At 36.3% G+C, this 12697-nt stretch overlaps 1 protein-coding gene across 1 annotated transcript in view; it reads right to left on the bottom strand.

Annotated features, from left to right (window-relative positions):
- LOC127526683 (cadherin-related family member 4-like) overlaps positions 1–12697 on the bottom strand; it is a 65479-nt gene that overhangs the window by 28759 nt on the left and 24023 nt on the right. Inside the window, exons 11-12 of the mRNA XM_051922810.1 lie at positions 8537–8673; positions 5772–5877 (exon numbers count right to left, since the gene is read on the bottom strand). Of these exons, the coding sequence (XP_051778770.1) occupies positions 5775–5877; positions 8537–8673 (240 nt within the window). The 3' untranslated portion in view covers positions 5772–5774. The remainder of the gene's footprint in view (positions 1–5771; positions 5878–8536; positions 8674–12697) is intronic.

Raw genomic sequence — 12697 nt, forward strand, 5'->3', positions numbered from 1 at the left:
GTCCACTACCTGATAAATGATATTAAGGACCCAAATTAAGACAAATTACAAGTAGCAAATTTGTTTTCAACTTGCCAAACATTATTTGGGACAATACTGTATATACAGTATTATCTGTGTACACCTGCAGTTGTGTACTTCCTTCTGAGACCATGCAGCCTGATGTGGCCAATAATTAAATTCAAGAACACCACAGGCACATTGAATTTGCTCCTACTAAAATGGCAGGAATGGAGAAGAATGATAACCTGGGCGTTAAGCCACACTTTAGTAAGTACAATTTGGTGGACCAAATATTTACATTATTTCACATTCAGTTTCTGCAAATTCAAGATAAAAGTTCATGTATCTCAATGCATCAAATCTCTAATGGGTAAACAGTGCAATTCCTGAAACATGGCGTCTTTGAGAAACTTGCCACCACTTAATACTGTATATCTGCTGCCTTCCACTGGCCAAATATTATCTTTCTTATTTCAGAAATATCAAATGTTTCTGACTCATATGGTAAGTATTTAAGTACTGCATTTTCTTTTTGGTTACCATGAAAGTGTGCCTACAATATGCATATGAACCCTCATCAATAATTTCAATTATATATTTTTTTTATTCGCCATTTTAAAATGCACTGTCTAGTACAAATATAATCAATAATTGGACCAAAACAGATTCTTTATTTTTTTTTTCCAAATGGGAATGTATACATTCATAACCTGAGTCTGGTAAAAGAAGCAAGAAATCTAAAATGTAATTCACATTTTTTATTTTATTGCATTAAGACAGAAAATGTATGCAGTATTCTAATATTTATCGCTGCAGAAACCGGCCGTAATCCTCTTGATCATAAACAAGAAAAACAGGTATATAAAATGTATGCTTGGCTATTTAAATATTCAACATTATTCATGTTTATCCAAAATGTGTCACGCAGGGGAGGTGCATTGACAGTTCCAAGTTCACTCATTATGGGTGTGAGGTAAGAACCATCCTCCCTGGGTTGGTTGGTGATGGGTATGCACTGCATAGGATGGCTTAAAAAATAAATTCTGTTTACACAAAGTAATACATAGAAACATAATTTAAAAATAAAAAAAAATTATTGAGGTGAAATTTTTGCACTGTTGTCCATGTAATTTTTATAGAAGATGCAGTGAAGAAAGTGAAAGTAGCCAAAATATCCAAATATTCTTAGGTGTTTGCTTGTTGGAAAGTCTCAGCTTATGCTTTTGGCATCTTTATTTCGATTCTTTCCTGTTGTAGAAGTTAGAAGGAGAACTCTCTCTCTATACATTTTAATTTTAATATATATATATATATATATATATATATATATATATATATATATATATATATATAGTCACACATGTTTGGCTACAGGGGGCTCCTTCACAGTCCTAAGAAGGTAAGTGCTACCACATTGAGACGAGAGGGAGCGCCATTGCTCACAATCTTGTCTTTCCATCCACGGCCAGATGATGCCCCACCAATCTCTGAAGCCGCACCCCTTCTCCATATCTATATGTCTATTTATATATACAGGTAGTTCTCGACACTACGAGGTAATTCATTCCAAATTATTACTCATTAATTGAGGACTCTTACAGTGGAAGATACAGTATTTTCCCACAGAAATGTTATAAAATTGATGACTTTGGTTCCAGACAAAAAATTCTATCATAACATTTTGCCAAATAAACAAAGGAAACACAAAGGTATCATTAGAATTAATGTGTTATCAAAACTAAACACACATTTAAACAAAAAAATCATTGAGATAAACAAACACTTCTTTGCTAAAATTGCAAGATTCTATTTTGGTCACTTTGATTTTCAGCAGATGGGGTTTATTTTTCTTCAGGAATGCTTCCGGAGTTGTCTGTTTGTGACTCTGCTTTTTCTTTCTACATAAATTTGCGGATAACAAGTAAAAGAATTTTTCAAATCTGATGTTACTTTTCTATTTCGCTCATCATTTGGATCTCATGAGGCAAAAATTTGAAAGGCTTTTTCAATGTGTTCATAAACCTTTTTGAATCCCATGAGTGTAAAGTTGGGTGCAGGAATTTCTTCTTCTTTATATTGCTTTACATTTTCATGACCTTCCCTTTCGAGTAACTCCTCATTAGTGAGCTGGTCATTGTGTGCTTCAAGCAGATCTGTTATGTCATGTGTTGAAGCTCCAACATTTAACTCTTCAGCAATATGGACAATTTCTTTAGTTTAATACCTGTATCCTCAGGTTCTTCGAATCCTTCAAAATCAGCAATTAAGCTGGGACAAAGTTTTCGCCAAACGCCGGTCATAGTTTTCTCTGGAATTCTGTTCCAAGTATGCCTCGTTATGTTGAATGCATCTAAAACAATAAAGTTTTTCCAAAATCCTTAAAAAGGTGGAGCTCCGCTGTATCCATGACTTTAAAGAGAGTTTCAAACATTTCACACAAATAAAATGCCTTGAAATTTTCTAGAATACCTTAGTTCATTTGCTGGAGGATTGAGGTTATAATGGGGGGGTAAACAAAGTAATTTTCACATTTGGATGGTGGTTTGGCAGAGCAGGTGGGTGACCTTTGTCATATTAGGAACCCTTAGAATTATCTTTATAAAATAAAACAATGTCACTGACAATTTTGTTATGCTGTATTTCAAAGGGCCTTCTTCATCACATCCATTGATGAATTACAGTGATCCCTCGCTATATCGCGCTTCGCCTTTCGCGGCTTCACTCTATCGCGGATTTTATATGTAAGCATATTTAAATAAATATCGCTGATTTTTTGCTGGTTCGTGGATTTCTGAGGACAATGGGTCTTTTAATTTCTGGTACATGCTTCCTCAGTTGGTTTGCCCAGTTGATTTCATACAAGGGACGCTATTGGCAGATGGCTGAGAAGCTACCCAACTTACTTTTCTTTCTCTCTCTCTTGCGCTGACTTTCTCTGATCCTGACGTAGGGGGTGTGAGCAGGGGGGCTGTTCGCACACCTAGACGATACGGACGCTCGTCTAAAAATGCTGAAAGATTATCTTCACGTTGCTACCTTCTGTGTGCAGCTGCTTCGTGAAGCGACATGCTGCACGGTGCTTCACATACTTAAAAGCTCAAAGGGCACGTATTGATTTTTCACTGTTTTGTTTTTCTCTGTCTCTCTCTCTCTCTCACTGTATCTTTGTCTGCTCCTGACGGAGGGGGTGTGAGCTGCCGCCTTCAACAGCTTTGTACCGGCGGTGCTTCGCATACTTAAAACAGCCCTATTGATTTGTTTGCTTTCCTCTCTGTTTCCTTTGAAGATGAAGATATGTTTGCATTCTTTTAATTGTGAGACAGAACTGTCATCTCTGTCTTGTCATGGAGCACAGTTTAAACTTTTGAAAAAGAGACAAATGTTTGTTTGCAGTGTTTGAATAACGTTCCTGTCTCTCTACAACCTCCTGTGTTTCTGTGCAAATCTGTGACCCAAGCATGACAATATAAAAATAACCATATAAACATATGGTTTCTACTTCGCGGATTTTCTTATTTCGCGGGTGACTCTGAAACGCAGCCCCCGCGATGGAGGAGGGATTACTGTATTTCAATTGTCTCGTGTCTGCAAAATTAAAAGGACATGGAAGGGATTTTTTTTTCTCTCACAATAAAAATTTATCTCGAGGATGAAATGATGAAATCACTAATGTTCAAAAAATGAGGCAGTGAACCAAGCCTTTTTATTGGATTTCCATATGAGTGGAAGATTATATATAAACAGTCATGCATGTATGCCTGGGAATCACCTTCCTGGTTCTGCTAAGGTAAGTGATACCACTCCGGATCAAGAGGGGGCGCTGTCATGATCTGTATCTTCTCCTTTGTCTGCAGTTCTGAGAACACATCCAAGCAGGATGCCTAGCTCCACTCATTGAAGGCTCTCTCCCTTCCATTTGGACGCCATAAAAGCAGGCACTCTCAGGAAGGGGGGCATCCATTAAATACATGATAAAGTTTACTGTATGGATATTAATCAAGAAATACAGCACTATGACAAAATTTGGACATTTTGTTGACATTTAAAGTAAAAGGTAGTAAATACAGCTTTGACAGCAAACAAACTAAAACAATGAGATTTTTGCAAATATATTGATATACAGTTATGATGTATTTGTGTACCACAAATAGTTTAAAACTGCTACGTAACTGACGCTGCTCTGTAAAAATGAAAAGTTACTTTAGCTTTTCTATTAAATTTAAAAGGAGAAACTTTCAACAGCTGCTAACTTATGTTCACATTAAATTGGTTATTACTTTCATTAAAGTAATAGTAATAACCATATATGATTATAAATGTATATGTTAATATGTTTGCCACCTTTACCCTAACTACAAAGTAACAACCAATGCAGTTTTAGAAACAAAATGTAAAGTCTGCTTGTCTGTGTGATTCCTGTCGTTACAGGGATAGAGGGGATGTTTTATCCTGTTTCCCTGAGTGTCCACAGAGAGTTCATCTCTGATAGATGTCAGACAGCACTGACAGCAATTTATTCTTCTTTAGCCCGATGCTTTTCTCTTCTCTCTTGTTTTTAGACACACTTTGAGGTTGCTGACTGCACTGCACTTACAGTCTTTTGAATTTCACACTCAGTGGTTCCATTTTGCTGACATAAAGCTGATGGTTACCAGTCAACTTCTGTCTTCAGCAAGAAGGACCCACTGTTTTGATGTACTGTCTCTCTTGCTTGTGCACCTCACCAACATTCAGCAAGACTGGACCAAATGTGGCACCCATGTAAGTCAGTAATTAAAAAAAGGGTCCTGGGTGGTACGCGTACGTTTTAAGAAAGTGGCTACGGTAGCTTGATACCATTGTAAAAAATTAAGGTAACTACACATTATAAAGTGTGAAGAAAGTTACATATAAATTTAAAATGTTCCTGAACTTCATCTGAAGGCCACTAACTTAAAGTTTGTAATCATACATGTACTCCTTAACAAGAAACTCTTTATTGATATTTTTCCAGGTTTTTGTAGGTTTTAAGGCAAGAGTGGTACACCATTGCACACCAAACCACAAAAACATAATAAGAATGTGTGGCTTAAACTATTTATTTATTTAATGTTAATTGTGGTAGGTATTAACTCTAACTCTAAGAACCTCAGTAAATCAGCTGTTTTAGCAGAACAGTAATCACTTAAAACTGTCAGTCAGTCAGTCATTGTCCAACCCGCTATATCCTAACACAGGGGCAAGGCAGGAACAAATCCTGGGCAGGGCACCAGCCCACACACACACAAAGCACAATTTAGGATCTTTGGACTGTGGGAGGAAACTGGAGCACCCGGAGGAAACCCACGCAGACACGGGGAGAACATGCAAACTCCATGCAGGGAGGACCCGGGAAGCGAGCCCAGGTCTCCTAATGCTACCACTGTGCCACCGTGCCGCCCCACTTAAAACTGTTTCTTTTTTAAGGTGGTAAAAGATCATATGAAGACACTGCTTTTGCTTTTTAATGAACCATTTGTACATAGCATCACTAAGAATCTATATTTATAAAAGCTCTAAGTATAATAAACTGATAACTGGAACTAAAAAAATGCTACATTTAGCCTTAATTTCTTTAATTCATGGCTCTTGTTGTATTAACGTTTAGATAATAAGAAAATTCTTTAACAGACTCTTTAGTGTGGTTATTATTGGAGCTTTGAAATATTAGCAATGAAGAAAACTACTGAAAAATTTTCAGAGTTAATTATAAAACTTAATTTGTTTTACAGAACATTAAATAGTCTTACCTTCTAGAGATTCAAAACAGCTTCATCTTCTTTCATCATCATATCTTTGGTCTTCTCGTGTTTGCTTTTCCTATTTACTTTCTTATTTATCATATGACCTAAAAGGCTACAAGAAAAAAAGATGCTTATGTTGTGTTTTGCCAGATTATGACTTCTATAATAGTGTAATCTATTAGTAAATATTAGGTTGCCTAATTGTAAACTATTCACATAAATTACTTCAGGACATTTCAGTGAAGACAATTAAAATCACTACTAACAATGATCTTAGTGGTGTAGTTGACAATTATGATGCAAATACTACCAGTCACAATTATATGTCTTTGTGTATCACTTAAATTAGGTAATGATGATATAATATAATATAATATAATATAATATAATATAATATAATATAATATAATATAATATAATATAATATAATATAATATAATATAATATAATAGAACAAGATGCAGAGGACAGAAAGATATGGAAGAAGATGATCTGCTGTTGCAACCCCTAATGGGAGCAGCCAAAAGAAGAGGAAGATATATATAAAATGCAACATCTGTCTGTCTGTCTGTCCACTTTTCATGAGAGAACTACTTAACAGATTTAGATTGTGTTTTTTTCTATAATTTGCTTGAACATTCCAGTTGATTTTGCGACCTCTCTCATTGCGCTAAGAATCATAGTTCACTTGCGGTACCGATTTATTTGAGCAAATCTTAGAGACACGCAGGCCAAGGGGAGGGGCCCTCCTCATTCACATGTCTGCTTCAGGGCATACCTTACCTTCGCTTAGCTAGCGAACAAGAGAACTACTTAACAGATTTAGATCTGTTTTTTTTCTATAATTTGCTTGAACATTCCAGTTGATTTTGAAACTTCTCTCATCGTGCTAAGAATCATAGTTCGCTTGCAGGAGTGATATATTCGCACTAATCCGAGACAGAGGCTGTGGGCCGAGGGGAAGGGGAGAAAAGTGACGTCAGGAGTAGAGAGCCGGGCAGGACCCTCCTCACTGTCCTGTTTCACTACCACGTGGGCGGAGCCGCAGGGAATGGCTAGTATAATATAAAGCTACATGGCCTTGATTGCTTCACTGACTAGCTGACAAGAAATTATTAGCTATTTGCAGACAACCTAAGAGTTTTATGATGGGGATAGTGGAACTAACCAAGTATGTTATGGGTTTAGATAGATAGATAGATAGATAGATAGATAGATAGATAGATAGATAGATAGATAGATAGATAGATAGATAGATAGATAGATAGATAGATAGATAGATAGATAGATAGATAGATAGATAGATAGATAGATAGATAGATAGATAGATAGATAGAAAGGGGAAATTCACATACTCCAGCAGCAGCATACTGATACAAAAAACAATATTAAATTAAAGAGTAATAAAAATGCAGGTAAAAACAGACAATAACTTTGAATAATGTTAACGTTTGCTTATTTTCATACAATAACATCTTACAAAAATCCCCATTTAAATTAAAAAAGACCCTTTTGATATTAGTCATATATGTGTATGCAGAACCTTCTGTACTTGCAATAAAAATATCTGCCACTATCTATTTTGTAATGTACTATTACAAAAAATGTGAGCTCAAGTGTCTTTGAGCATAAACTCCTTCCTGTATGATGTCAGAGGCTAAGTTTAAAACTAGTTGGTTGAAGGTGAATGACAGTCCCGCAGCAACAACTCTAATGTTGTTCCAGAAACAACAACCCAACAGTACCAGAACCTTAACAGGAGACCCTTTGTCTCATTATTATATGTTCATATATGTGTATTTTGGCTTATTGCAAGGTTTTTTTTTACTTTAGAGAATCAACTTCAAGGAATTTTCCACTATTTCAATCTCATTTTACATTTTTTTTTTTATTTTGTTATATATTTATGTGACAAAGGAATCTTATCACGTGACCCCACAGCAATCAGTGACATCAGCAGACACATCGCTGTAATGTAGCAGCAGTTCCTTGTAGCCAAACTCCTCAGTTAGTTAACAAAAACATTAGTGGTAGTTACTTTCTTCAAACAAAGTAGGCCTAGTGTTAGGTTCCATTAGGTTATTTGAAAACCCCTCTTCGATCTTGACTTGTGTTTCCCAGTTTTCACTGTTTGCTTTGGTGGCCTGGTTCTATAGTGTTTGTAATTACATTTGTTTCTGGTTTTCACTGATTCAGCATCTTGTTTTAGTCTCCTAGTCCTTTTGTCACTCACAGTACTCCTCGGTGATGAAGTCTCGTTACACCTAGCGGTTTAAGGAATGTAGTCTGGTTTGTTTCATATCCCTCAAAGACCCTAGCATTTTGTAATGCCTATGCCATTGACTGTCATTTTTGTTTCCTAATTTCATTGACTCTCCTGTGAGTTTTCTTTTCTAATATGCTGCCCGTCATATCCTACTCTTTCTGCCTTACAGCCCCTCTTGTAAACCCTTTTCATATGAGAAACCATTAGAATTATCTTTATAAATAAAAAAAATGTCACTGACAATTTTGTTATGCTTTATTTCAAAAGCCTTCTTCATCATGTCTATTGATGAATTATTTCAATTGCAGCTTTTTTCACTTCTCGTGTCTCTGGTCACAGGCTGAAAGGAAATACACTTAAAGATTGTGATGTAAAGTGTCAAGTCGACTTTGACTGCAATAAATGGCAAGTAAAAATAGATTATATTTTTTCTTTGATGTTACATAAAAGAGTATAGTAAACACAATGTACCTGACTGATAGAGATTGAAAATTTGAATGCCTACCTTCTGGAGGCTTTCCAGATTATGAACAGCATGAGCAGTAGGAGCACTCCAAACACAATCATAACAATGATAAACCAGGTATCAGGTAACCAGTAATATTCCAATAATGTGATGATTTCAGTTGTTCGTGTGGTTATCTAGTTCATAATAAAGAAATATTGTGAAAAGTAGCCAATACTCAATATTGTCAATATGGTCAATATTCAGGATAAACACTAGTAAGAATTGTTCTCATCTCTAAACAGAAGCTTGGCAGAGGTACACAATATAAATTTACCAGACTAATACTGTAGAACAATTTAAAGAACTGCTAAAAACCCTTTATTTTAAAATAGCTTTTTCATAGCTACATTTTAGTTGTATCCCTTCTACACCATATGGGCACTGAATTATCATTTTCCTCCAGGTTCTGCAATTCTGTACTAATCTGTACTATTCTTCGCTGTCTTTTCTGGTTCTTCTATCGTGGCCACCACTTGATAAAGGTACCATGCTGCCCCCTGTGTTTATGGATTGAATTGAGGGTGTCCCAGATGTCCAAATGACTATCATTATGAAATGCTTCCATATGAAGCCTGAAAACCATGAGGATTGATTTAGAACATCTGTGTTAGGCAGAATGCCCGGTGGGGGCTGGGCGGTCTTTTTGCCTTGGAACCCCTGCAGATTTTGTTTTTTTATTTCTCCAGCCTAACTGGAGGGTTTTTTTTTTGTTTCTTCTGTCCTCCTAGCCATCCAACCTCACCTTTTTCTTCGTTATATAATGTATAATCTTTTTACCTAATCTTGTTTATGTTTTATGTTAACTTCCTTTTTATTTCATCTTGTAAAGCACTTTGAACTACATTATTAGAATGAAAATGTGCTATATAAATAAATGCTGTTGTTATTAACCACTAATTTTCTCTGTTTTCTATTCCAGTTTCTGTGGTGGTCCTTTGTGCTACTGCCATCTGATCTAAATACTGTGCCACCTGTGATGTTGGAAGGCATCTGAGCACTCCAACTGTTGATGAATCTTCTAGGGCAAAGCTTAAAAACAATAAAGAACTACTTAAGCCCCCTGGTTTATGAAGGTTTGCTATTGTTTGGGCAGTCATCTAAAACTGTCCTATTTACAGTAAACTCCATTCAAAACCTTGTCAGATTGCAGGGGTGTTGATTATGAATGAGTCTTTTTGCCCTCCCCTTCATTCTCTCTTCTTCTTCCTTCTATGCTTTATGTCATTATTTTTCAAATTCACTAATTCTTTAGGGAATGTATTAAAAAGTTAAAGTTCCTCTTCTGGGTCTTTTTGTGTTTAAAAGAATCACTTCGATTTTATTTGTTTATCACCTTTCTATATCATCGGTACAAGATAGTCCCCGCATATGAATTAAAATTTAGTTATGCAAGATGTTGACCTTTTTGGGGTTCCTGCCAAAATTTGCCCCTCAACACCTGAAAACGGTTTTTTTTAGACTATCTTTGGACAATAGTTTGTGCAGGAAATTACACCCTTATGCTAAAGGGTAAACCAATAAGTCCCCTTTGAAAAATTGATCAAAAGAACCTAAAGTTGTGCGTGCCACATAAACAAGCCTCAGGGATTCACCTCCTAATGAAATATGAGTTGTTAAAGTTACTCCTTTTAAAAACTTGGGGTTCTTTTACCAGCATAGATTTACCTGATCTATAAAGAATAATTTTTCAACTGAGACCCTCCATCAGTGTCCTCGACCCAATACCAACAAGTCTTTTCAAAGAAGTATCCAATGTTCTAATTGATAGTGTGCTTGACATAGTAAATTCATCATTAGATATGGGGGTCTTCCCAGACTGTCTTAAGACTGCTATTGTTAAACCCCTGCTTAAGAAAAATAATCTCGACTCCTCTGTTTATGACAATTTTACACCTATTTCTAACCTGCCTTTCTTAAGATAAGGCAGTCATTACACAGCTAAATGATCACTTGAATAAACATTCTATTGTACAGAAACTTCACTCGTTAAAGTAGTAAATGACTTGCGGGTTAATGCAGACAGAGGCTGTTTATCTCTTCTCATCCTCTTAGATCTGAGTGCCGCATTTGATACAATTTTCACAGTATTCTTATAAATTGCCTTAGTCAGTGGTTGGGTCTCTCTGGGCCTTAAATTGGTTTGAGTCATACTTAATGGGTGGAAAATTCTTTGTTAGTTGTGGTAATTATACTTTGAGGACACATGATATTCTATATGGTGTTCCAGAAGGCTCTATCCTGGGTCCACTGCTCTTCTCAATCTACATGCTTCCGTTAGGTCAGATTATCTCAGGACACAACGTGAGCTACCACAGCTATGCTGATGACACACAGCTGTATTTATCAATAGCACCTGATGACCCCGATTCTCTTGATTCACTAACACAATGTCTAACTTGTATTACTAAATGGATGAATAGTAATTTTCTCAAGCTAAATAAAGAGAAAACTGAAATCTTAGTGATTGGCAATAATGGATACAATGAGGTTATTAGAAATAAACTTGATGCATTAGGATTAAAAGTCAAGACGGAGGTAAAAAGCTTAGGGATAACTGTTGACTGTAACCTGAATTTTAAATCGCATATTCATTAGACCACTAGGACAGCATTTTTTCACTTAAGAAACATAGCAAAAGTTAGACCTCTTATATCATTGAAAGATGCCGAGAAATTAGTTCAAACTTTTATTTTCAGTTGACTAGATTACTGTAACACACTCCTCTCAGGAATACCCAAAACAGACATAAATCGTTTGCAACTAGTGCAGAATGCAGCTGCTAGAATCCTAACTAGTAAAGGAAAATCCGAGCACATTTCTCCAGTTTTGATGTCACTACACTGGTTACCTGTGTCATTCAGGATTGACTTTAAAATTCTGCGTATGGTTTATAAAGCCTTAAATAATCTCGCCCCATCTTATATATCGGAATGTCTGACATCTTATATTCCAAATCGTAACCTTAGATCCTCAAATGAGTGTCTCCTTAGAATTCCAAGAGCAAAACTTAAAAGAAGTGGTGAGGTGGCCTTCTGCTGTTATGCACCTAAAATCTGGAATAGCCTGCCAATAGGAATTCGCCAGGCTAATACAGTGGAGCACTTCAAAAAACTGCTAAAAACACATTATTTTAACATGGCCTTCTTATAACTTCACTTTAATTTAATCCTGATACTCTGCATATTCAATTCATTACAAGTAACTATTCATGGTGGCTCTAAAATCCGTACTAACCCCTACTCTCTCTTCTGTTTCTTTTTCCGGTTTCTTTGTGGTGGCAGCCTGCGCCACCACCACCTAATCAAAACAACATGATGTTCCAACATTGATGGATTAAAAGCCAGAAGTCTGCATGACCATCATCATCAAGTCCTTCCGTGAGAACCCTAAATAAAAAGAGGACTATTTCATTTTTGTTAGGTAGAATGCCCAGAGGGGACTGGGTGGTCTCATGGCCTGGAACCCCTACAGATTTTATTTTTTTCTCCAGCTGTCTGGAGTTTTCTTTTGCTTTTTCTGTCCTCCCTGGCCATTAGACCTTACTCTTAATGTTGTCTTATTTTAATTTCTTACTTTGTCTTTTATTTTTCTTTTCTTCATTTTGTAAAGCACTTTGAGCTACATTTTTTGTGTGAAAATGTGCTATATAAATAAATGTTGTGGCTGTTGTTGTTCTTCTTCTTCTTTTTTTCCTTCTTTTTTTCTTCTCCACCTCCTGACCTCCTGACGCTTCTATTATATGCTCCGGGGACATGGATCAGGTGTGGCAATCAGCAGCTCCCAGCAACAATTTCGGATGCGGACGACTCCTCACCTGTGCACTTAAGCAAGGATCGTCCGCATCACAAATTCACTCGGGAACCGCTCTGGCCACACTACCACGTCCCCTCTCTAAGTGGTGATTATTCATTTAAAAAGTGGCCTTTGATCTGAGCTGTAGACCCGCTATACCACACCATCCTAAAAGCATCAATACACAATACAACACGGGTGATGTGACAGCGAGCGGGATTGCAAAAGTAAGCAACACAGCTATATCAATAGGAAAACAGCATAAAATGATAGTGCCCATAAAATAAAATAATACAGCATTAATAATGATTAATTCCACACAAGTTTCAGAAAATCAAGACATCTCAATTGTTCATAGAAAAAATG

This window comes from Erpetoichthys calabaricus, chromosome 2 (assembly GCF_900747795.2).
Source record: "Erpetoichthys calabaricus chromosome 2, fErpCal1.3, whole genome shotgun sequence".
NCBI classification, from domain to species: Eukaryota; Metazoa; Chordata; class Cladistia; order Polypteriformes; family Polypteridae; genus Erpetoichthys; species Erpetoichthys calabaricus.